The 27,623-nt window shown below is 35.9% G+C and overlaps 1 protein-coding gene across 2 annotated transcripts in view; it reads right to left on the bottom strand.

Annotated features, from left to right (window-relative positions):
• Window positions 1–27,623, bottom strand: part of dcc (DCC netrin 1 receptor) — a 377,917-nt gene that overhangs the window by 204,031 nt on the left and 146,263 nt on the right. For both annotated transcript variants that reach the window (XM_088630328.1, XM_088630329.1), the window contains exons 3-5: window positions 16,899–17,186; window positions 6,663–6,813; window positions 3,652–3,788 (exon numbers count right to left, since the gene is read on the bottom strand). In XM_088630328.1, the coding sequence (XP_088486454.1) occupies window positions 3,652–3,788; window positions 6,663–6,813; window positions 16,899–17,186 (576 nt within the window). The remainder of the gene's footprint in view (window positions 1–3,651; window positions 3,789–6,662; window positions 6,814–16,898; window positions 17,187–27,623) is intronic.

Here is a 27,623-nt window from a genome sequence, read left to right as displayed (position 1 = left end):
GTGAAACCAGCTACTGTACACGTTAAACATTATTGGTTATCCAGATAGCATTCACTCATTCATTATGTTTATATATTTTTTCTGCTGTACCTTCCTTGCAATCTGTATTAAGTTTCCAAAATCCCAGCAACCTACTGTTACTATTAAATGCGGCTCATTCGTTATCTTTGATGTGAAAGTGGCACAGAAAATTTAAGTCTTTGGGGCTTTCTGCTCCATCAGTTTGGGTTCAAATACAGCTGAGGTCACAAGCTGAATATGTTTGGTGGTCTTGATTTAACTGTCATTTGGTGTCAGTCCATTCTGCTTCACTAAACTGCCAAACATGGAGGATTGAAAGACATTCTCTCAAAGTCTGACATTAACCATTCTTTCACCTCCTCATTAAATATTGTATGATTTTTTGAAAGCCTTGTGACAAGGTCACAATTCTGTTCGCTATCTTATGCTATGTAACCTGTAATTAAAATAATTTTCGTTCTCCAAGTAGTTCATAAAAGCATGTCTAAAACAAAAAATAGCTAAATGTTAGCGCATTCTATAGAATGGAGAGATACATACCTCACATACTGTATAAAGTTACAAGTCCTTTTCTAACTAGTCACATTTGTTAAATTCTAGGAATTTATAGTTTAGCATCTCAAATTGAGTTTTTTATTTGTCACAGATTTTCTAAACCATTTTTTTATTTGAATAAACAAGACAAACATCATAATCAACAGCTTTTCAAACGTTTCAAAATTGAAAATGAATGAATTTAAAGAACGAAGGGTGTGAAAATGTGAAACCCTGGTTTTTGAGCTTCGAGGTTTTCCATAATTTTTCTGAATTGTACTCATTTCACACATCACAAATGTTCCCTAATTGTTTTATGTGATTTATTCTGTACAGTATATACTGAATATGGTGGCTTATCTAATGGGTGTCCTGAATTCTCAACAGATAGGATGTGTGTTATTCATACCCTCAAAACAGAGTTTTGCTGAATTTAACCCAATAATCATGATGCAGCTCCTGTTTATGGAAAACATTTAAATTCAGCACTGACAGATGTGACTCTATACATTTCCAAAATATACATTTTCTTGGCACCAGCAGCCATATCACACTGCAGCTCTCAACTGGCTATCCACTGAAGCTAAGCAGGGTTGAGCGTGGTCAGTACCTGGTTGGGAGACCTCCTGGGAAGCAATGGTTGCTGCTGGAAGTGATGTTAGTGGGACCAGTGGGGGGTACCCAACCTGCAGTCTATGTGGGTCCTAATGCCCTGGTATAGTGGCGGGGACACCATACTATAGTGAGCGCCATCTTTCAGATGAGACGTTAAACTGTGGTCCTGACTCTCAGTTGTCATTAGAGATCCCTGTGCATTTCTTGATAAGAGTAGGGAGTTATCCTGGTGTCCAGGCCAAATTTCCCCCCTTGGCCTTTACTGTGGCCTCCAAATTGTCCTCATGACTGGATTGCATTTGCCCTGTGATGGACTTACACCCTGTCCAGGCTGTACCCTGCCTTGCACTCGTTGCTTGCTGGGTAGGCTCCGGCTTCCTGCTACACTGTATGGTATAAAAGCGGTTTGGTAAATGACATGACATTTTCTTGGAATGGTGATAATGTTTGGCTTTCTTGCCTGCAAATTTATTTTACAATTTAAAAAGGAACAGATGTTCGAAAATTCAAGCTTGACTTCTGCAATATCTACTTCAAAGGTTAATTCGGCTGACAAAGGAAAATATTTAGCAACCGACAAAAGAAAATTATTTCATTTAAATAAGGAATTGTGCTATTTTATTTAAAAAAAGTTGCACCCTGTTTATAACTACTGGCAGTATAGAGTACACATTCATAAATGATCAGTCTGTACAGTGAAATTCTAACACCTATAGTATCTATCCATAGGCATACATAAAGAATATTTTTGGTGTTTTGAGTTTTAACTAGACTTTATTAATAAAGGAGAAACTAACAGAAAACAATACATACTGTAGTACTGTATTTTCCCACCCCTAAATTCAAATTCCTCCCACTAAAAAAGGCAACAACTCACAACTTTGTCAACAATCCTGTGTATAGTACTCACAACAGAAAAAAAAAACAATTCAGCACTCACATTCTGCACAATACACCCTATCTCCTTGAAGTCACTTGTTATACACAAACTCCAGCCTGATCCTGTTCTTCAACCTCAAACATCCTCACCACTTCCACAGACTTGTTCTTCCGACTCAGCAGATAAAGTCAGATTTTTTTCTCACAAATTAACTATGGACTTTATGGAGAATTAGAACTATGGAGAATTAAGTTTATGTGTTCTACGTATATAAGCATAACTTCATAATAAACCTTTATCAATTTGTGCCTGTCATACTTACATACAAGTCCCATGTAAACAAGGACTTCACTAGTGGTTTTCTGTGTCTTAAAGTATGATATGTCATTCATTTACTGTAAGTAGTTCAATCCCAGTAGCATTGATTTACTTTCTTCTGGAAAAATAATACAAGGAATAATGTTAAATGAGACATATGATGAACCCAAGACTCTTACTCGAGCATATGGCATGTAACGTACAACACTAAATAATATGGGGGTTTTTTTTGCATATATTGCAGATATTGCATAGTATGAACTTCTACAGGAAACAGTTCATAAGAAAGGTAACATAAATCAATACACAATACAAATTCACTCGCTGAAAATTACTGGTAATTTTATTTTTCAAAAACTTTGTTACTGAAGGATATTTGTGCTGAGTTGTTTCTCTTTAGCTACAGCTTCAGCCTAACTTCTATTCATTTGTTCATTTATTTTATTTCAAAATGGTAGAACATATTCATAATCTGTTTTACAATATAATCTGTTTTGAATATACAGCATATGGGAATGCTAAAAGCTGTACAGAATAAAACTTAGAGGGATATATTATTCTTTCTGTAAACGATAAGATGAATTTATTTAAAAGGTGATAGTCAACAAGCCTTCCATTCTTTGTTATTTCTGTATAAGATCAGGGTATATTTTTAGCCCACAAATTAATTTGTTTTTTATATAACTGTGGATAGAAAACATTTTCTCATTTATTCTCTTAAAATCTGCTTATTACAAAGTGCAAATGTAATTGTTTTCTTTGCCAGAAATACCTCTAGATCTAAGGATTATGATCAGAAAAAATACGTTAAATAATTCTGACCAAGCAGAGATCACTTTGCATCAGTGGAAAATAATATTACAGAAATGCTTCATAAATAAGTTGACATTAATACACATCACGCGTTGTTGTCATAAGCCGCAATAATTGCATTTGTCAATCAAAATATAGATGCACAGGGAGATTGTAGACACAGAATAGCCAGTACCAGATGTGTTTTTAGCTTCCTAAATAGAAAGGAAAATTGTTGGTCTCCATTTTAAAATCTCTCTTGTTCTTTCAAATGTCCCCCTCTTTAAACAGAGGAGAAAATAAACTTGCGTTCATTCGTAAATAATAAAGAATAAGACACTGCATTCCAAAATTAAGTGGCTCAATGTGCGCCATTAGAGAAAAATATAACCAAGATTCTGAGAACGCAGCTAAAATATAAAGAAACTCAATGTGACAGTACTACAAACAACAGAATCTGGCTCAGAGGGAGGCAACAAGAGGGAGCTTACCCAGGACAGAGAAATCACAGGAGGCACTGATGCTCTCATTTTTGTTAGATGCTATGCAGGTGTAAGTGCCAGAGTCATCATCAGTGACACTGCTAATCAGCAGGTTGCTCCCTCCAAGCAAGGAGTACTTCTTCGACCTGAGGAGACAATGTATTTTTGTAAGCATGCAAATTAAAGTTAAAAAAGAAATGAGCAAAACAGCATTGATCTCCCCTTCTACTTCATTACATCAAACTGTATACTGAATGCATCAATCTTTGTCTTATAAATGGAAATTTAGGGAGGAATGACAGAATGTGCTTAAATTTGTATGAATACTAAAATGTCCACAAATTGCATTTACAATTTAAATTACGGTGCTTTTCAAACAGACTTACTAAATGGGGCACTTTACGAATTTCCTTTAAATGCATAGTATTACAAACCAATACATATTAATACGTTTTAGTATAAAACCATAAATCTCATTTGAATTGTAGGTCACAGAGAAGAGGCTGAACTAAAACAATTCTGAGAAAAATCCTTATGCCATTAGAAAAAGAGAAAACATAGCGATTATGAATCAGATTATCTGAAAAGCTTCACTATCCAGTAACTTCCCCGAATCCACATATTTTCAGTGCCTCAAAGCATATTGAGGCATATTTGGTAAATCCTTGCTCAACATTGTATGGCATTAACTAGAAACTGATTGGCAAACATACCATATTTTTCTCCATATCTTTTTATTATTGAAGGTGCAGTATTTGCAGACAAGGTAAGGACCTTGAACACTGTCTTTCTTTGATATTGTTTACACCAGCCTAAGCGTGCTTGCTGTAGCCATGCAGGAAGTACACTTGACAGGCTGGCTCATTGATTTGTGGGGTCTCAGTGATTTCTCACAGTTTGTGTTAAAACATAATAATAATAATAATAATAATAATTGCTTACACTTATATAGCGCTTTTCTGGACACTCCACTCAAAGCGCTTTACAGGTAATGGGGACTCCCCTCCACCACCACCAATGTGCAGCATCCACCTGGATGATGCGATGGTAGCCATAGTGCGCCAGAACGCTCACCACACATCAGCTATCAGTGGGGAGGAGAGCAGAGTAATGTAGCCAATTCATAGAGGGGGATTATTAGGAGGCCATGATTAGTAAGGGCCAATTGGAAATTTGGCCAGGACACCGGGGTTACACCCCTACTCTTTTCGAAAAGAGCCCTGGGATTTTTTAATGACCACAGAGAGTCAGGACCTCGGTTTTACGTCTCATCCGAAGGACGGCGCCTGTTTACAGTATAGTGTCCCCATCACTATACTGGGGCATTAGGACCCACATGGACCACGGGTGAGCCCCACTGTGAGCCTGGTCAGTACCAGCAACTAAGGTTGCTGCTGGCCCCACTAACACCTCTTCCAGCAGCAACCTTAGTTTTTCCCAGGAGGTCTCCCATCCAGGTACTGACCAGGCTCACACCTGCTTAGCTTCAGTGGGTTGCCAGTTGTGAGTTGCAGGGTGATATGGCTGCTACATATCTACATGCTACATGCTACATGCTACATATAAATCCTACAGGCCTGCATGGTTTGCCTTGGTAGTGGTGGATTTTGTAAAGCATCACACTGTGGACTAAAAACCTGTAGTCATAGCTGATGATTGGCGGTCCATCTTAGATCTGGACTATGAGATAAGTCAGTGATGATTCCAGTTTGTTGGAACTGGGACTGCAAATAACCTGTCTTCTTTGTTCAGATATTGCTTGGGCTTGATGACCACCACATAGTAACTAAATTAATGTTGTGTATTTCTTCTTTTATATGCATACATTCTTTTAATCAACTGTTGAATGCTTTTACACTGCAATGACTACTAGTCGAAAAGCCAAGTGCTTCCTTGACTGTTTTGACAGCCAAACAAAATAGGTATTACAACTTGAATCCAAGCTCCAGCGTGCCGGATATGTATGTTTTTAATTATTATTTCTTTCCAGGATGCTTTGTTGTATGACATTGATTTATAAATGAAGTTTGCTTCCTGAAAGTTCACACAGATTATATTTCATTTGTTGTTTGTGCAATTCCTTTGTTTCCAAATATAAAGATTTGATGCTGCTACCTGGGTTTGCTTCTTTTGTCTTTTCATCATCTTCAATTTGTATATTGGTATTTAAATTAGCCAATTTGGCAAAATAACCCTTGGCACTATACATTTTAAAGTTCTTGTTGTCTCACCATTAACTTAGATCACTGTTTTAATTGTTCAAATTTGATATACGGTTTCAATTGGCTGATAATACCTCATATGAAGAACACTATTGATTAAGTTATAAGTTTTCACAAATGCAGTATTGCCACTACAGTATTACCACAATATTCTTTATAAAACAAAAAAGCACAACAGATTGCAGCAGTGTGGGACAGTGGTTAGGGTTCTTGTAACTGGAGGGTTTGGGGTTGAGATCTCAAGTGAGACACTGCTTCTGTTCACTGCATTGTTCCACTAAAATACCCAGCTGTATAAATAGGTGAGAGATGTTGTCTAAATGTGTATGCCAAAGAAATAAGTAATAATAAGCTACTGACTCTTCTGCTTTTCCTTAGGATTTTTGAGGTCACATCACCATAGGATGTTGTACTTAACCAGAACCTTAAGTTTTTTTTAATCACTTTGAAAATAACATGCAGATTAATTTGTAACATTAGGATTTCCTTCCTTCTCTCTATTGGACTTGGTAGTGAATAGAAGTCAGTGCTCCAAAGGGGACTAACTCAAACCAGTTTTTTTTCACATTTTTTCAATCTCTTTCAAATCAATTAAAATCTGTATCCTTCAAAATTCAAAAGCTGTCATGACAACCATTTGACAATTATCTCAGGGAGCAATTTTAATAAAACAATTGTTCATACTACTGTACATACCGTATGCCTACAACAATAATTAAACTACAAATTAAAATTAAAAAACCTTGATGACCGTGGTTATACTTTAAAACTTCAGTAATATAAAAAGCAAAAGCTAACCTTGTTTGGATTAGTTCTTTGCCTCTCATCCATATGAAGGTAGGTGTTGGAAAGCCAGAAGCAGAACATTCCAGAATGGCATCTTTACCCTCTAAAGTGACAGTTTTCATGGGTCTCTGCAGGAATGTCAATACTCTTTGAAGACCAGGTTCTGCGAAACAGAGAACACAACACTCACTAGGCATTTACTGTACATGAATTCTAAATTCTCCCAGCAGTATAAAGCATTTCTCAATAATCACCTGTCCACAGATGGCAAAGATTCAGTATTGAAGAACAGAATAAAGGTGGAGTCTTATACTATTTTTTTTTTCAGTGGCAGAACTATGGATTAAGCCCAACAGCAACTTGCCACTGACAATTATTAAAATACACAATAATTACCGCATTTAAACTCCCACCTTCCACAATCATCGTTAAAGTCCACATCTTGTAGCCAAAGTGCAAATAACTAATATATTAAAAAACAAAAAAAAAATCAGTTAGCATTTAGCAAAATACCTTTTTGTAGCATTTAATATATTTATATATCAACAAGTTTAATTAGCTATGTAAGTTAAAAAATGAATGTATTCATTATGCTTTTATTTTATTTTTAAATAATAAAGTGTTGTTTTAATTGTTTTTAAATTAAATTCTGTTATAGGGATTCTTCTTTTTATTCTGATAAAAATCTTTTTTTTCTGGCTAATAATGTAAAAATGAATCCTTCGTTACGGAAGTGAGTTAGATGAAAAAGTACATAAAAAGGCTATTTTCATTAAATTGCAAGCAAAAAAAAAACAGAGCAATGGAAAAATTCCTTACTACAAGTGCTGGATTGACATTTTTATTTGCATTGCAGAAGATACTAGTATTCGTATTCACTTTGCCATTTATTTTGTCTCTGCCTGCTGGTTTTTGTCTAAGTGGGCTCTTAGACAAAAGTCACCAGTGTCCAGTGCTAATTGCTGCTATAACTGCTTACTTGTTTTTATTTATTCTGCACTCTGGCCCTGGTTTCAAAAAGACCTAAGGTACATTATTTTCAATAATGTCAGCATACAGAACTTTATGCATTCTCTCTTCATTTTGCTAATTAGGAATCTGCTCCCTTATCTCTGACTAAAAAACTCTTATTAGGTGACCTGATTCTGAGGAACAGAAACAGTTAGGAATAACAATGTACTGTATCAAGCAGTGAGCATTTTCGTTCAGCTTGAATTCAGTTGGTACTACATGGAGTTGGTCACATCGTTTCTGCTCACACACCTGGATAAGGGCTGATTGGAAACTCGCTAATTAGTATAGGGATGACTCCATTTACAAATCCAATTAATCTTTTTAGTAGCTTTTTAAAAGCAAAGTTTAAAATAGGCTTCAACTACAACAATTTAATCTGATAACCCGTGACTAAGACCTTTCCTGAAGCATAAAACCAGAGGGCACAGGAGTTCTCCAGGACCAGGCATAAATACTTCTGGTTTAGAATATATAAATTGTCAAAATATAAAAACACAATTCTTTTTATAACCAGTGTCTTTATGCTAATGTTTTACCTATTTATATTTTAGAACCATTGTTCTAGCAAATGTCAGGAAACAATAAAAGGGCAAACTGAATAGCATTTAAATCAAGGGAAGCCATCTTGAAATTGTATTTGCACTCATAAGACCACATTGAGAATATTGGAGACAATTTTGGTCACCAGGTTTCCAAAGAGGTGTTGTTGCTTTATATTCACTCATATGAACATAACAAAGGTTACAAATGAGTCAAGGCCATTCAGCGCCTTGCTTCGTCCATCTTGTCTTGCTTGATTTGTAGTTTAGTAGTTCAGTGGAACTGAAATTTAACCTTAAAAATGCCCAGAGACTGAACTTCAACCAGCTGTCTGGGAAAGCTGTTCCAGGAAACCATAACTCATTAGGTAAAAAGTGTTTCCTTTTCTCTGTCCTAAATTAAATCCCTTTAAGTATTCAACTGTGACGATTGTCCTTGTTTCACTACTAAGTATAAAATAATCCCCCAGGTTAAACCTATCTACAGAACACATTTAAATGGTTGGATAAGATCCTCAGATAACAAACAACTTTGAAGGTCTGAATGACCTCTTGTTTGTAACATGTTTTTTATGTTCCAGATAATTTACTTACTATGGACCATGAAAGTAGGAAGAAGCATTTATCTTTATCAGGTTTCATCTAACACCAACAATCTTAATACAAATATGGCTGTACTCCAGAATGTAGAGACTAAAGATAATGGTTTTTCAGTAACTTTGTTGAAAGCTCAATTCTGGTTTAAAACCCTCAGATTATAACCCCTTGAAATAGAGACCTTAACCTTTAATTATAACAAGCTAGTTAATAAAACATAACATGAGAACGTACATTAACATATTACCAACCATTCAATAACTCTTTCCTTTCTCCACTTTTGTTGTTTCATCTGAAAATATCTCTCCCAAAGATTAAATTAATCTGGAGGGTATGGTGATTGGATGTGTGCTCAAAATAACTAGAAACAAAATCAAATCTGCACAGCAAAGAATTTAAAAGCAATTTAAAAACAGAAAGCCTTAGGAAAGCCCACTGGATCTCACAGTGGCAGTTAAGACCCCCATTGAGCATGTGATTGATGCTATATTATATACAGTATGTAACATCACTAACCAAATAAGTCATAATTGTATCCACAGTAGTACTATAAGAGTGTACCACTCTATGATGCTCCAGTATTTTACAGAGAAGCAAAAGGTGTTAAAGACGCTACAGCTGAGAAAGGGAAATTATTTTTTATTTATAGTGCAGTATATTGCTAAATAAAAAGATCAGGGAAGGACTATACTGTACTTACAATGTAAAGTAACACAAGACTGCATTGCACTGTAAGTATAGTCTTTCCTTCTTTTACATTATGGACATGAATATTAATTATTTTTCATTCAATCTCTATGCTATAGGCAATAGATACTACAATTTGTGCAAAGTCAAAGCTACCAGCTGCTTTGACAGAGCTGTTTTGCCTTTCTTAGATTAGACAAGTGGTAATTGTTATTCATACCCATAATTCATTGTGACTGCACGCACTTAACACAATACTATACCCTAATCTGAAAGAAGTTTCCTTTATAAGATGCCATTCTTTTAATAGAGGTCCCCCTGTGATATAGAAAATGACTGGTCTACTTCTAATATACTTTTCCTTGAAAAAAAGATAGAGAAATTAATTGTATTCTGCACTGAAACAGCCTTATTAAGGTATGCAACAATTTTCACTTGTCATGCTTGAGCATAAATAAAGGTTATTGTATTGATCATGAATTTATTATGAACTGAACATCTGCAGAATGTCAATAAAGCATCCACACATTCAGTAGGATTAATTTTAGATGAAGGTTAGGGATAGTTTTAGAATGAAGGCAAGAGTTAGTATACACACTCCTGTCTATCTATAGATGCTTTAGCAAGATTCTATTGAATCTCAGTTCTGATAGCAAACGGACAAGTGTATATTTATTATACCCTAATTTACACAACTTGATCTAAGTCATTACCTTTTCTTCTGTGTTTCCATGCTTAAAAATCAGTTTTATTGATACCTGCTACTTTTAAAAGTATGAATTGAAAAATGTTGTTGTACACAGAACTACATCAGCATCAAAGGCAGCACCTTAGGAAAAGTTAATGTGCAGTTCACAGAGGTATAACCATCCTGTAACCTTATCTAATCAGACCACAGAAACTCAACCAGAAAAAGGACACCTCCCAGGAAAACCAGGTTGCTACAGTATACCCCAGTATTGTGGTCAGGGACTTCATGCTGTAGGAGATGCCAAATTACGGATGAAACATTAAACTCAGGTCCTGCCTACTTGGTCATTAATGATCACACTGCACTTTTTAAAAGAGCAGGTGTTTAAACCCCAATAAGGGGGTTAAAACTAGGGTATAAACAAAATTTCACTCTTGGATTTTACATTCTAACTAGCCTTTTTCTCTCTCTCAATGAAAATAGTGAAGCCACTTCTATCTACTGTTTAGAGAGCCTTCTGTGCTCGTGGCTGCTGTGTAACACCTAATGAGTGGATGGAGGAAGTACTGTAGGTTTCCTCCTAAAATGTTAAGTCTTTTGGGATCCTTTCAGATGAAAAGCACTATACTGTATAAATGCAAGGAAGCATTATCATTATCAAGTTTCATGGGTCTCTGACCTTGGTCTCTTGTTCCTTAATGCCAGTTATAGGGGCTCCCTTTAGACCTTTAGATTAGTAAGCTAAAAATCTTACGCAGAAGTGATTTCCAAACATACTGCTCTTTTCCGAAGACAGAAAGTGTAGTCTCTGTGTTATCTCAGTGACCAAATTAAATCAATTTATACAGTAGATAGCTTCAAGCTTTTTATACTGTAAGTACTGTATGCTTTAGTAAAAAATGCTTTTTGGGCAACAACATGTTGAAATCTTCTTTGATGGTAATGTCTTAACTGCTGTCAAAATCTGAAAACATTAACATTTATTGGGAGGTGGAGAAGTTTTGTAAAGCTTGTTTCATTAATATTAAAGAACAGCACATAACTAAAGACCTCTGATGTTCAAAACAGATGCTGAAATTCCTGTTAATGTTTTAATTCTTCTTGTTAGACTGCACTTCTGTCACTTGCTCTGCTTGTTTAACAACATGAAGCCAGTTTCTCATTGCTTGCAACGTATCAAATAACCGAATCACTAAATTGGACTCCAAATGGTTTAACTGTTTCTTATTGTTTTAACATTCTTTTTACCAATCAAAAACTACCTGAACTCAGGGAGATATGGGGTTCTGAAATATTGGCTTTTTATGTTTCTAGACCTGCATACTGTTAAAATTATTCCTAAGAAATTTAAAACTGGGAGGATAAAAGCTTTTACACATCATGTTAGGTTTCATTGGGAATGCTGACAAACCTAAGTCTTAATTCCAGTCTGCAAATGTATTTGTTTGTGCTGCCCTATTTTGAACTATTTTGAAAAATGATTGACTAGCTTCTCTTTCATTTTTTTCCAATTATTGTCTATTTACTTTACTGTAAAGAACCCTAGGGCACCTGCCATAAAGAGCACTATATAAAAGGAACATTAACACACTATGAATTTAGAAACAGTAAGACCAGAACTCAAACAATGAGTGATAAAGTTAATAAAATGCAATGAAATCAAATTAAAAAATGTAGATACAAATGCAGAAGATGATTGTATAATATATATTACCATTTCTGAAAAACAGCTTTTTAGATATGACTAGAAAACAGACATACAGTAAAAGAAGATTCTCTGTTTGGTTTTGCGGGAAAAGACTGACCTTAGACCAGAGTGAGAAAGACTGTGGGGCTAGAGCCTGCCTGTAGAGCTTCATAGGTTAACAGTACCCTACATTCTGTGCAAAAGAACACTTGGAGCCAGTGACGATTCAGTGAAGAGTGTAGTAGAACGTACTGTACACACTCCAATACCAATACAACTTAATACAGTCTTCAGATAATCCAGCAAGTGACACGTTACAACAGTCTACAACAAATTATGACATGCAATGGTCTAATTTTTTATATAAAGATATTAATGAATGGGTGCCATCGGTCTTTGGAGTCCTGACTGTGGTGTCTACGGTGTTAAGTTGGTTCTCATGGAATTGTGCTGAGTATTTTGGTTTCCTCCCACCTCTCCAAGACCTGCCATCTCAATTCATTCCATCAATCTATTAATTTATTTTCTAACCACTTATTCCTATTCAGGGTCGCGGGGACACCAAGGACTATCCTGGTAAGCCACAGGTGAAAGGTAGGATATACCCTGGATAAGATCGCAGGGCAGACATACAGACACAAACACAGAAGCCAGAAGCCAAATAACCCATCAGTATGGCTTTGGACTGTCGGAGGAAACCAGAGTACCAAGAACATAAAACACGGGGAGAACATAAGAAATCCATGGAGGTAGCACCCTAGAACACCTAGAGCACCTTGAACCCAAGTTTCCAGCACTGTGATGCAGCAATGCGAACAACTATGCAACCAAGCCACCCACTCTAGACCAGTTGATGTTCCTAAACTGTCACTGTATGTGCAGGCAGCAAGGACATCCTGTCCAGGGTGTTGTCTTTTAAGGATAGCCGAGATGGCCTCAGGTTTCTCGATGCCATTACCATGAATAAGTAGCTTTCTAATAACGAGTGGTTATTGTTAAGCACAGTATAACACTTTGCAGGTATACTATGTTGATCCTATTTTAAAACCATTTCAAAATTTCAAAAATGCACCGTGAACTAATGACCAGAATAAAAGTTAACTTTAATTTAAATTTGGCCATGAGATTCTATAAATTCAAAAGAACTACTGGCACCTGTATTTTAGTGTTATTTTCTAAAATGTGAAGCCAAATAATGACATTTAAATACATCTACCTGTCATTAGCATAGGGTGAAAATGTATATTGTCTAGATAAAATCAATTAGAGTTGGCATACAGATATCAAAAGAACATCATTTAAATGGCCTTTTTTTCTGAGGAACACTTGTTAAATAGATATACTGTAAATACAGTGTATACTGTAACATTAACCTGAGCAGACTTCTGGGAAAGGAAATGTCTGTATGGTTTTATGTATTTAAGGAAACCAGTCTGATATTGCAGCATGTACTTTAAAATAATCTGCAAAGCAATGACTTACTCTTGATTTCTAAAAAACATATTCAAGCCCTGAGGTGCCGGCAGCAACAATAATTCTTGAAAAGAGAAATGGGCAATGGAAACCCGAGTTGGCTGTTTGATGAAAGATGCTACCTGTTTCTTTCATAAATAAAACTATATCTCATAGAAACACTGGGGTATAATAAAATGTTGCCATGTAATGTGATAAAACAAAATGTTCAAGCCAATGGCATTAAGAAAAATGGGTAAAGTATTTAATCAGTTGCAGCAAGCACATGTTTTTTTAAAACTGTCATCATGCATCACCTAATACTGTACTATGTCCACAGAATATGTAAAAAAGATGCTATCTTTTATTATAAAAATGATTTGCAATTCCATTATTAAAAATGACAGCAGATGCAGCAGATTACAATGCATATAATAAAAGCTATGCATTCTAAACTGCCTTTGACAATACTGTTGTTATGGCTCTTGTACAAAGCATTATGGCACTTGTACTAGTGCTATTGTGCAAGTCTGCTCTTCCAGGTGTATGCTCATTATTTTTTTTCCTTTTCTATAAAATGTCTTCAAATCTAAAAAAAAGTTAAGAAAACTTTGCCAATTCATTTTTGTTTCCCAAGATCTTTCACTTAAGAATAAAAACACTAGACAAACAATGCACATTAAGCGCTTGGGGGAAAAAAAGCAATGTGATGTGTAATTAAGGTAACAAATAATCTTTCAACCCTACATCTCAACGGCCGTATAATACTAATGAGACAGAGACAGTTTCTTTACCCTGAAAAAATGCTCCACTGAGGGAGTGAATGTCATTGATTATTCAGAACTGCAACCGGGTAATTTACACCTGAAGATCTGAGGTCAACAGATCTTTTGTAGTCTTTAAAGTATATGTATTGCAGCTTTGTGACAGCATGTGTGGTGTGTTTGTTTGTTTGTTTGTTTGTTTGTTTGTTTGTTTGTTTGTTTGTTTGTTTGAAATGTACAGTAAATGCAGATTTTTTACTTATTTTCTTCTGTTAGGCACTTACGTAAATCAAAGGACAGAGGTGAGGTGCTACTTTGTCCAGTGAACAGTTTTGCAGAAACGTTTAATGCAAATATTCATTTAAAACCAGAACGTAATTAAGCATTTTAAACATAAGAATGTAATCTGGCACAGCTTCACAGCTAAAACATTATATCTCTTTTCTTTTGCTTTCAGCACAGAATAAACCTTTACTTCTTCCTTTGCAGTCTACACATGCTGACACAGCTACCTACTCGAACTTCTTTAAGAACATCATAATGATTAAATGCTACAGGTATAATTGTAGTGTTGCTTGTTTGGTAATGTTGTCCCTACTGTAAATAAATCCAAAATTAAACCCAATTTCTTAAAAGCATCCATAGCCTGGGCATCAACCACCTGACTGTCAAGTCTATATCAGATACCCACAAATCCATATGAAGAAACATTGTCTATTCTTGAACCTAAATTTGTTCCCTTTAAGTATTAAACTGTCACCAATGTTCTTGTCTCACTACTGAGTACAAAATAGTTCCCTGGATTGGCTCTAGCTTACCTTAGCAAAATCCCTTTAGGATTTTGTATACTTGGATACAATTTGCTCTCAATCCTCTTTGTTCTAGACTCCAGAGATTTAACTTCCTTAACATGTCTTGTATGAAAATCCCCCGACACAAGGAATCATTTTTGTTGCTTTTTTATGAAGTCTCTCTAACAATGTAATATAATCCTTTTTGCGGTGTGGTGACCAAAACTGAAGCCAATATTATAACTGTGGTCTTACAAGTGCATTGTAAAGCTTAAGCATAACTTACTGTACCTGGATTTAAATTCAGGAACTTTTTCTCATATACTGTACCCAGGCGTTGTTCTTGCTATATGAGTGCTTTCCCATGTTGTCTTGATAAGGACTGAAGAATCTAAATAAACATCTCATTGTTTTTGTGTGTGCCCTCCTGCAGCTCTGAATAAAATAATAATATCTAATTAACTGCATGAATTGCTTTGCAACTTAACTTTGTTACATTTCATTTACTATCTGTCTTATGAATAATTTTGTCCAAGTCTCTTTAAACGTCACTCTTTTGTACATATTCCTGTAATACAGTATATCTCTAAAACTTACACTGTTCTCTGTCTCTTAAATGTTTTCAGCTTGCGTCTCTATATTGATTTTTCTTCTAGAGAGGATGTTCTGTTACTTAGACAATCCCAAATCACTTGTAAAAGTCTACAGATTTTTTAAAGAAAATGCATGTCTAATAGTGCAAGCAAACAAGCTTTTTTACTATCATTGATAAACAACAACAATTTGACAAATATACTGCAACAAAGTTACATGTTAAATGTGCCAAATACAGTATAGGGAAATTGATAAAAATATAAGAAATGTCAGCATCTTTTGCTTCTTGCTGCTAACAACTGGGTTTAAATGCGCAAAGAGGAGTGCAAACTAGTAAGGAGTGAATGAGCATGTTGACATACAGTGCTCACAGCCTACGTGAATGAGGTGGCAGATGAGATGTAATAAATTGTGAACAAACATGAAATAGTGTGTTAAAAGCTGTAATGTGTACACAGATGACCAGCATGTGCTTGTATATCTAGGAAGCATGATTCATTACTTCTTGAAGCCATGGTTGTATTGTAAGACCTATTATGAAATTTCGGTTACGTACAGTAGAAGGGTTGAAAAAGAAAAAACTGTCAAATGATGTGTTCCAGAAGTAGAAAGTAGCAGAAGAAGGTCAGTCCAGGTTTCTCAACTATTAACTATTAACTGGTGTCCTGTCCCAGTGTAATAAACACAAAGGTCAGTTGCCCAAGGAACACATGGGCCTTCAAGGGATAAAGTGAATGGCCAAGATCAAGTGAACTTGCCGAAAATGGCAATCCTTGACCATGTTAGGTTGAAGTATAACATTGAAACAGTGGCATAAAACAGCTTGATTACGTCTCTTTATATTTCACGCATGGAAAGTGTTTCGGACAATATAAAAGAAATTCCATCCATCCATCCATCTTCTAACTGCTTTCCAATTCAGGGTCACAAGGGAGATGGAATCTAATCCGATAAGCAATGGGCGCAATGCAGGAGACACCCTGGACAGGACAACAGTCCATCACAGGGTATACACAAACCACAACCAATTTTCATGCACCTAAAGGTTTGTAGCTTTCTATTAAGAGAAACCAAGTGATTAATGAGAGCAACATTAATTTGACTGAATTGAATAAACTGCTGAGAATATGTGGTCTTTTACAACAAATCAATTGCCAATATGAATGTTAACATCTAGATTGATTTGTAGCACCTCAAATCTTAAAAAAGTGTGTGAACTTGCCTAAGATACATAACTGAAGTGTGCACAGGTGGGTGAGTGTGTAGCTCAGTGTTGCTATTGAGCACTTTGGTTCTTTTTGGACTTAACAGAGCTGTTCGTAACAGTGGCTGGAAAATAAATCACTCTCTCTTGAGATTTCAGCAATAAACACAAAATAGTGCTTTGCTTTCCCGTGTGCTCTTCTCAAACTGAAACGTCTCTAAGGCTCACCTGGCAGTACTCTGAGCTCCGCGTCGCTTCCCGTCCTGGAGCTCCCAGGGTTCTCTGCTAGGCAGCGGTATGTGGCTGAGTCAGGGGGCTGCACCCTGCTGACTTGCAGGGCACCAGATGGCAGCACCAGCACTCGGTTCTCTGGGGCAAAGATGAGTGGCAGGTCCTCACGGTTCTTCTGCCAGCGCACCAGGGGCATTGGTTCCCCTGACACCTCGCATTTCAGCAGGGCCGTGTCGCCAATATACGATGACACAGACTCCGTCGGGACAACCAGACGCAGGGGGCCTAGAAACACACGCAGAGAGAGGTTACTTGCAAGGACCAGCTCCTGCACGTCGGATTGGCTCAAAACAATGATCGGGTCCCATGAAGAACGGTTTCCTGCTCACACTCTCCCAGGATACTCCAAGATGAATTTGGATTTCCTTTAGACAATCATCGGCCTTGTTTTGTTTTACTTAACGCTGCTCTTGGACACCAGCTGTATCAGAACACAATCATCACCTGGCTAAGCAAGACCATTATGATAAAAATATTAATATATTTATAAACCATAGACATGTTCCATAATTAAAAACATATGGGTAATTTGATGGACAGTTCATTTTTAGACACTGACTGCTAAAAGAAAACATCTATTTAGAAGGATCTTAATCCTTTTTAAGCTCTTCTTGCCAAACCACCTTGCCAATGGAAAATTAAAATTGCAGGCACTGAGAAAGACACTTAGATGGTTTTACATGTTAATTATTGTTGACATATTTGTGGAGAGTTAAGTACCATGTTTCAATGTACAGTACTGTAGGTTGTCACAAGACAGTTGGTCCAGGTGACAGCCCTCACTCCATCTGGATTTTACAGAACATTTTTCCAACACGTCCGCCTCCTGAATATCGATTTAATCACAAAATCATAAATCAGTTCCAAATAATAACTTCCATTCAACTGAAAGTATCGTTTATAATTAGAAATATTTAAGTTTATTGTGAGCTTGACCATGATGTCAGCATTTTTTACTTGTTTGACCTGCCTTCTGCACTCTCTTTTCCCCACAGTGGTTATGAGTTTTGATCATGCTCTACATGATTACATTTAACTTTGCGATAACTGATTGGACTTGATTATTTTTTTCCTCTGCATGTTTGCTTTTTTATAGTACTGATAGGCTCATTGACTCAGTTTTCAGTCTTGTCCTGATTTCCCCTTCCCTGCAGCACAGCACAGTCCCCAAGCAACCTATCCAATCTATACTGTACTGTACATATCTAATTGGTCATATCTGAGATGTGGCCTGCTGGGGTATAACATTTAAATGGAGGTTTGATGCCACAAAATGGAATATCAAACTTCCCTTCTTTTTACAGCACCCAGAGGTGTTTGTTTTTAACTGCTTCTTGATAATGTCCTCTGAACCATATAGCCCCTTCATCCCATCAGGAAACGCTATTATTATTGTTGGCATTAAAATACAGCTCCATCTACGTTGTTCTTGTTATCTTTTTAGTACCAATACAATAATAATAAGAGAAGGTGGTAAGAAAACAGCGCATCTCACAGAGTTCCATGTTCAGAATCACACAGGATCTACTGTACATCAGTCAATAAAAGTATAAATAAAAACACTGTCAACCACAGAGAAAGAAAGAAGCAGATAAATGTTCTAAAAAGCAATTCTGTTCTGAAGCTCCTGTGGTTTATAGATCTGTGTATCTATATACCTCTTCACTGTTGCAGTAATTTCAGAGAGCCTGAAACAGTGTCACTGCGGTGCTTTTCATAAATGCTGTTTTATCATTTTCTTAATGCATAGAAACATGCAGAGTAAGCATCGGCCTGCATGTTTGCTTGTCTGTGTCCTCCAGAGCTTACGGTAAATGAGTTTTCATATGTATTTGCAAGTGCCATTATTTTTTTAACATTTACCACATGAAACAATCAAGAATTGTGATTTATACTGAATGATTAGACATGATGAACAAATATTTCAATCACAAATTTTATAAAGCCTGATTATGCAGTACAGGAAATCCTAGGAGACAAGAGCTGGGAGCATTGTCATTCCATAAGAGCTTGTTCTCACCAGACACATCTACTTTAGCTTTACTAAACATGGCTGAGTATCTCAAGCAGTGTCTTTTTTAATTACCATCACTTTACTTAATCTAGCCTGAAAATCTCTTAGTCTGGAAATCTCCAAATCATTTTCATCATAGTTCAATTTGTTTTTGTATTTTTTCAAACACTTGAGAGCTAGACTAGATCATTTGCAAAGGCATCCCCAATAAAATATTCAGAAAAACAGCAAACAAGTGAAAGAGAGCATTGAGTGGAAATAGCTCAGGGGATACTTCCTATAGTCCATATTGAAGTAGAAACATTGCATCTATTCATGGGCATTATTAGCAGCTTTTAACAGTGCAACATAAAGTTAATATTAAAGTGAGATAATAAAATTGTAGTTTGTTAAAAGCATCTCAGTTTTGTATTGTACTGATTAGTATTTCCATTACCATATTTTAGAGACATTAGACATTAGAGACATATTTTTAATTTCATTTATCTTATTTAATTGTGTTGAAACATAGTGGTAATATTGAAATGCCAGTGGTTTTTCAAAATCTAGAGAAGTCTTCTGCTGTCATATTAAATAGAGAGGATCTGCAGCTTGCATCTTTTGTGAAAGCACCTTTTGTGCTCCTGCAACATCCAGAAAAAAGGGAATAACTACTAATGTACTGCAACTTTATTCCAGATGTGTTAACTATACGTATTACTACAGTATATTATACAGTACTTATATATTACTATAACTATATTGGGATTCTGTATGTACGAATGAACAGGAAGTAAATTGTATGTTTTTGTTTTTCATTTATTTCTAATGTTGCAATATTTGTTAATATTGAATGATATACTTCCGAGGTGCAAAGGAAATATCTAGTCTCAGAATGATTTTAAAGTCACACAGACAATTTCAGAAACTATTTAGAGCTCTCACTGCCATTGTGTTGTAAAATGATGCTTGTGGAGAATTCCTTTCTACTAACTCATGGTTAATTGCACCCAACACCATTTGTTGTGGAAACCAGGCTTCCCTTGAAATATCTGTAGACGACAGGAAACCAGTCAAAGATTTTATCAAAAACAAAAAGACAGAAAAGATTAGCAGGAATGAGATGCATTACAAATTAAGGAATAACCATGGAAACATTTACCAATAAACTGATATAAATCACATTTGGTTACACTAATTGAAAATGTCAATCTAACCTTGCAAATTAGATGAAGACATACTGTACAGTACAGTACTAAAGCCATTACTGCTGAATAACCGACAGAATTAAATAGCTACATGACACAGGGTACAACTCCAAGGTGATATTAATACGTTTGCTCTCAATTTACTTTGAATTTTCTTTCTTGAGCCACCTGAGGCCATCATTGGAGCATAATTAGAATTTTTGCATGCTTTTCTTATCTATGACAGAAGGCTTGTTGGCCTGTCCCACTACCATCATGATAACTCTAAAATGTATTATGTACCATCCTTGGATTTAAGAAACAGTATTATTGCAATGAGGTTGGACTTTAAGTAACTGATAAAACACATTACTATTGCTGTTCTTCTCATTTGAAAGAATGTTGAAGTTGTACCGACCTAACTTTACTGAAGCACATGTGTCAGATGTTCAATAGGTCCTAGGACTTCACCCTTTGTTCTTGACTGAACAATTAAAGGCTTACCCCCAAAATGATACTCTGTTAGAATGTTTCAGATTTGACAAGGCTGTTTTACTAAAATATACATTGATTAGCAAACGAGAGCATTCTGTTAAAGTATCACCTGGTCCACAGAAAAAAACAATGTGGCTGCTCTGGAATCAGTCCAGAGAAGAACATCCAGGCACATTCCAGGGCTTAAATGATTGTTCTACATTGAAAGGCTGAAACAGCTAAGCCTTTCTAGTTAGGAAAAGAGAAAAATTCAAGGGGAGCTGTTGCAATTTTTCAAAATCCTTACAGGCATTGGCAAAGTCAATCCAGGGGACTTCTTATGAGTGAACAGTGAAACATGAACAAGGTGCTACAGGAGGTAACTATCTGGAAATACATTTCAAAACCAAGAACAAGAGGCATTTCTTTATCCAAAGTACTGCAAGAGCAAGCTACCCGACCTTGTGGTTAAAGCCAATGCCTTCGAAGAAACTTTGACATTATTTAAAAATGTTGGATGGATTAAAAAGCTACTAAACACCAAACAGACCACATGGGCAGAATGGCCTACTCTGGGTTCTTACTAGAGCAACATCTGGAGGTGAACAAGAACAAGAACTGGGATGGTTCACCCATACACCTCATACCTCACCTCTGGAACTGAAGCTGAAACTACAATATAAAATAGCCAACAGCATTCAGTAATACACTAAAATAATAACTATACGAGAAAAGTGAAATAAACAAAAACAATTAATAATTAAGATTCATTGCAAAAGGTACTCTCAAGTTGCAGTCTTAGGCAATATTGTGAAACTGATCAATAATATGAAAAAGAGGCAAATGATGCTAACTGCCAAATCGATGATAAACTGCTCGACTGTAGTAGGGAGTGCTATCACTAATAGCAATGGAAACAAATGGAACCATAAATGTCATGTACTGTATGTTATATAAACAGTAACAATAGGCTATTTCAAGAATGCAGTCACACGTATTACAGAAATAATTTAGTAACAAGGAAATATAAGGCAATTTTGCGATCTAAGAAAATATGACAAGAAATTTTTAAACATGTACAGTAAACATTAAAATTCTGCAAGGCTTTGCTCTTTGGTTCTCTGTGTAACTTCTAACAATGATTTAAAGTTGAAGCCTTTGTTTCTTGTCAGGGTTACAAACAATGAAATGATCATTTTGTAGCTTGAATGTACAGGCCAACATATCAGGTTGAAAGATAAATAAAAAGTCCACTTTTTTAACTATAACCTTAACTATCTTGGTCAAGTTGGCTTGTACTGTAGATATGTGACTGTCAGAAATCAAATATTGTTCCCAGAATAAACTACAACAGTTTCCTGGAACAACAACACATACTGTACAATATATCAAAAATGTCAGACATTGGTACTAATCACTCAAAAATAAAATAAAACAATATTAAGTAAGAATATTCCAATTGAAAAGCACCATCAGCAGAGCAGTATTTTCTATACACATTTGTTATAATCACATTTAATATTAAATCGATTGCAGTTTGCAAATGAGGAAAAATAGGTATTTTCATGCTGTTGCCTTATGTCAGAGTAATGCAACTGGCATGCAAGTAAACCCAATTTCTGAAGTGGAAAAATACACAACAGGGTGGTAACTGCATTTACCACCCATCATGGCAAAACAGATGGCAGGTTTTGTGAATAACTCCCTGTACCTCCTCTAAAGAATGTGAAACTGTAGATGATAATGCACACTGTTGAAACCTGGAAGAATACTAATCAAATACAGTAAAAGGCTATTTTTGCATTCTTGAAGAATTCTGCCAATCAGAAATTAAACAGAATATTTCTAGTCCAATGCATTCTAGTCCAATGCATTATCCATTCACTAGCCCTTAAATACCCTTTTTGTAAATAACATAGACCTGGGATAAAACACCAGACATAATAAAAACAATAAAAAATGCTTTTATATGCCTTAAACTAAAGAATAAAAACCAAGTAAAGTTGAGATGAAACCCTGCTACAGAATGTGCCATACAGTTTTGGTTTTTAATAATAAAAAATATATACAAATTTTAGGGGAAAACTGCAATCAGACCCTCTTTAAGAACAGGAACAAGACCTATAAAGATTTAATTGATATAACTTAATCTTTTCAATCTTTGTAACTGACAGATGAGACTGAGATTTTGAAGTAATAAACAACGTTGACCTTGGATGTTTGTTTAGCAAGAGGAAAGCAAGGATATTAATGGGAAAGCTATTAAAACTACATTCTGCACTGACAATAGATAACACTTGGGTACATACAGTAGGAAAGTATTACTACATCACATACTGAATATTAATAATAATAATAATAATTGCTTACACTTATAATGCGCTTTTCTGGACACTCCACTCAAAGCGCTTTATAGGTAACGGGGACTCCCCTCCACCATCACCAATGTGCAGCATCCATCTGGATGATGCGACGGCAGCCATAGTGCGCCAGAACGCTCACCACACATCAGCTATTAATGGGGAGGAGAGCAGAGTAATTGAAACTAATGTATAGACGGGGATTATTAGGAGGCCATGATTGGTAAGGGCCAATGGGAAATTTGGCCAGGATGCCGGGGTTACACCCCTACTCTTTTCGAGAAACACCCCGGGATTATTAGCAGGTATAAAATGAAAAGGGAAATGATGAGCTTTGAAGACTTAAGGTTTGTTCTTATACTCTTATACAACAGGGAATACTAGGGGACAAATGTTAGAATTGTATTTTCAGTGTGCAAATTTAAAACACAAATGTAATAATGTTAATGTATTTAAGTTTACTTAAGTTAAAATGCATTATTAGACATTTTCAAAAACCAAGAGACCTTCCAGAGACCTAAGTGTCACATTTATTGAATTGGAAGAAAAAAAACATGAATAATAGAGCTTTCAAAAGATTGATCTCAGAAGACAGATCTTCAAGAAATACACCAAACCCTTGATGTGTTTCTCTTCTATTTTTTATTAAACAACGTGACATATTCAGGGTGTTTGCTTTGCAGGTAATTCCATTTTTGCTTATACAGTATAAATAAAAGGGTGGGTTAATAGCATTCACTCAAGATAATCTAAGTCTTTAAATCCAAAATCCAATTATTTAAAACCCTTTTTATTCAGATAGTTTCTCTAATGCAACCATCCAGCTGTAACAATGACTATTTTTTGGTTAAAACAGCATTACACAGTAAAAGGCAGCAATGTGTAAATTCAGTGCCAAGCACAGGGTCCAGCACAGTACATATGAAATATGTAAATACAGTGCAAAACCAAAATACAAATGTCCATGACACTGAAGTTCCAGGAGAAAGCATCATTTATTGTACCAAACAGAAAGTCAGTTGGTACAAGATCTGAACTACAACACTAACAGTTCAAAATCCAGTGCCACAATGTACTGAAATCTATGCCATTTGTGAGCATGCATTGTCATGTTGACAGATAGCATACAGTGTATTTGGCTTCCCAGAGTTGCCTCTATTCCTCAATAGAAGCAATGGACAACTTACACAGTATGAACTGTTCAACACTGGAACATTACAGGTTCAAATGGTGGCATACTGTAAGAACGATTCAGAAATCAATAAACACTATTTTAATATAGGGCATTTACTGTTATTACACAACTGCTGTTTATTAAAGCCTACACACTTCCTCCTTTCAGCTGTCAATCTGTCTTCCTGTTGTGTGAACATCCTTATGTTAGACAAGACATCCACTTGGAAATGTTTGGAAATAGAGCAAAAACAAATGATACCGACATGCAATGAAAACACCAGTGAAAACAAATAAACAAGATTCAACACATTAATTTAGATGACTATAAATGAAAGTAGAGGGAAATTTAATATTTGATATTCTATATTTTGTATTTAATACACAGATGAGTATGGCATGGTGTTACAGTTCCAGCTTCCAGTCACCAGAGGGCACCTTCACGTTCACAGCTTGTTCCACCCACTCTCACCTGTCTGTGACTCACCTGTCTGCGTCTACCTTTGCTCAGTATTGGGTTGAACTTCTTGTGAGTTGCTTCAGAGCCTTTTGCAATCTTGACTGCTTCCAGGTTTTTTGGACTTCTGGTTTGCCTACCTGACTTTGGTTTTTGGATCTTGATTTTGGTATTGTCTTTTTGATTGCCTTTCTGTTTTTTACCGTTTTACTATGGTTCCTGGCTTCCTGATACCCAGCTTCCTTGTTATCTCCTGCATAGGGTTCATCTTTCGCCATTTGCCGATATCCAGCGTAACACATGGTGGCACAGTGGTAAGCATTCCTGCCTTGCAGATGTGGAGTTCAATTCCCTGTGTACAGTACCATCTGCATAGAATTTGCATGTGCTTCCTATGTTCACATAGTTTTCTTCCCTCAGTCCAAAGACATACTAGCAAGTTATGAAACTAAGGGAAAACTGACCCTGGTATGAGCATGTCTGTGCTTGCCCTGCTATGAACTGACATGGACTCTATCCTGCCTCTATCCAAGCCCATTGCTTGTTGGGATAGGCTCTGGCTCCCCCACATACATATACTGAATAAAGGGGTTAGAAAATGAATGGATATTACAAACTGTATACAGTATACATCTAATATGTCACACAGAAAAAAAGACAGATGAGTAATTGTTTTGTTCTACCATATTAAAGTTAAAATACTGCAGTCTGGCACTGTACACACAGAACCTTGTCCTCTTTTCTAACAGACTTGTTAGTGAAAAGTCTGAAATACGCATGCAAGGACAGAGAACTCAATCAGTTACTTTCTTGCAACCCTATTCTTCTTTACTATTCCACTTTAATGACTTTTCAGTAGAGAAATCAATACAGCCACACTGCTGAAACATCCAATGATAAGAGGCTCTCAGGGTGTTATGATGCTTTCTTCCATCAGATTGAACCTGTGAGGTTGATGCTCATAGCACATCAAAGAAACACAAAAATAACCTTTGGAAACTTTTCTAATATAGTGTATGCCACTAGAAACAATTGTCAAGTAGTAAGTCTATTAATTGCCCATTGCTAATTGTACTGATATTTCTACATCACTCAACCATGATACTGCAATACAACACTGTTGTATATTTTAAAACTGTATAGTTTTATAGTTTTTCTTAATCTTAATCAGTTTTCACTTTACAAAAGTTTAATAAGGCACACCTCACCCTAGAACAATGATTATCTGAAATTCCTTTCACTGTCACTGTTCATCATTATTTAAACTTGAAAGAATTACAAACAGCTGATGATCGGTTGCTTATATCCTTACTATTTTGTTGAATATTCAAGAATGTTTTATGAAATCTGTATTGTAAAGATTCATTTTTATGTTTCATGTTGTTAAGATGTTGGAAAGACCATAGGGCGACTTGATGCTAGGCGGGCCTCTGGGCATCTGTCTAATTTCAAATAATCTAATATTCAGTATTTTACAGGCATTTGTGTCTACACCTTTGCAGTGCATTGGCACACAAATAGAAATAATGACCAATTTATAATTACTAAAAAGACTTTAAGTACTGCAAAAAAAAAAACAGCACTAACAAACCAGCACATTATAGAAATGTCTACAAGTTAGAGAGATGTACTGTACAGGTCCTTCTACTTACTGATCAGAAATTAAGAGGTTAAGCTGATGAGGAAAAGTGAAAAGAATACTTAAATACATTTCTTTTTACTTTTTGATTTAAAATGTACCTTCGCTATTCTCAGTAATGTGAGCTTTACAGTGATTAGGTCATCTTCAGCTACTGTACACCCCGAAGAGAAATTGACATGTGCCCTTATGAGACTTTCTTGTCTTACTGTAAATGCATGACAAAGAAATGTGTATGACACAGACTTGAGACCGATGGCCATTCATCGCCACAGGCTTGAAACAAATGTCTGTTGCCTTAGGAATGTCTTTATAATGTGAGCTGCAATGATACTGCATAAATCCATTATTATTTTCTGCTGAAAAAGTGTTTTTTTATTAACAGAATGTGAGTGTAAGGACAGTAATTTAAGTTAAAATGGAATGTTTTACTTGTGTAGCTGGGTTTAGTTAAATGCACTCCAAACAAACAAAAAAAAAAGGTTCATGTTAAAACAAAATAGCAGCAATTTCCTTTTATTGATGTGTTTTTATCCTGTTTTTTTTCTGGTCTTATCAAATCTCTGATGTAAAGAAAAGATTGGGTCTTGTCAGCACCGTAATGGGAGCACTGTAATCTAGTATGGTCACAAGGGTAACTATTCTGCAGGATCTGCTATCCTTTGGAATAAATGAAAAAATGTTTAACTAAGCTCTTGACTACTTGATCATTAAAGATCAATTGGCATTATTCGCAGGATAATACAGAATGTGTTAACCCTGCTGTTCTGGCTAGATTTCACTCTGGAATTGCACAATCTAACCTGCCAAATGTTCCCATTCATTCAACCAGTGAAGATATTTCTAATTTTCCTAGCATGATTCGCTGTTCAATGTGGCTTCTGGCATAGAATTGTTGCTGTATGTCACCCAGTTAATTGCTGCACTGTAAAGGTGGATGAAGTAAGTCCCCTCCTATACAGCATGATTTTTGATATTGAAAAAAAGTATGCACTTTGATATTGAAAGTACTAATTTGTGCGGTAAAAAAGTTCCCTCTATTGTCAATAATATCTTGGAGACAAAAAGTATAATTCTTACACTCCATCCCCACTTCCCGTATGTTTCAAAAAGAGAGGCTTAGAGCTCAGCGTACTGTATTCTGTATAGGGTTATTCTGTAAGGTGCAACCCCTGTATCTTTCTCGCTATACAGTATAAGCAACACTACTGTTTTGAGCTAGCTCAGGTTCTGCACTATCTGAATTTGAGAGGCTTTACACACAAATAAAACCAATGAAAGCACAATGAAAGCTGCAAGTTTCAAGTATGGAACAGTGTGGAATTTTGAAGTGAACCTCCTAAAGAGAAACACTGTACAGACTTCAAATCCCACACTCA

Source organism: Lepisosteus platostomus, chromosome 4 (genome assembly GCF_059453375.1).
Source record: "Lepisosteus platostomus isolate fLepPlt1 chromosome 4, fLepPlt1.hap1, whole genome shotgun sequence".
Lineage (NCBI taxonomy): Eukaryota > Metazoa > Chordata > Actinopteri > Semionotiformes > Lepisosteidae > Lepisosteus > Lepisosteus platostomus.
The sequence above is the reverse complement of the archived record's forward strand: the minus strand, read 5'-3'. Positions and strand labels throughout refer to the sequence as shown.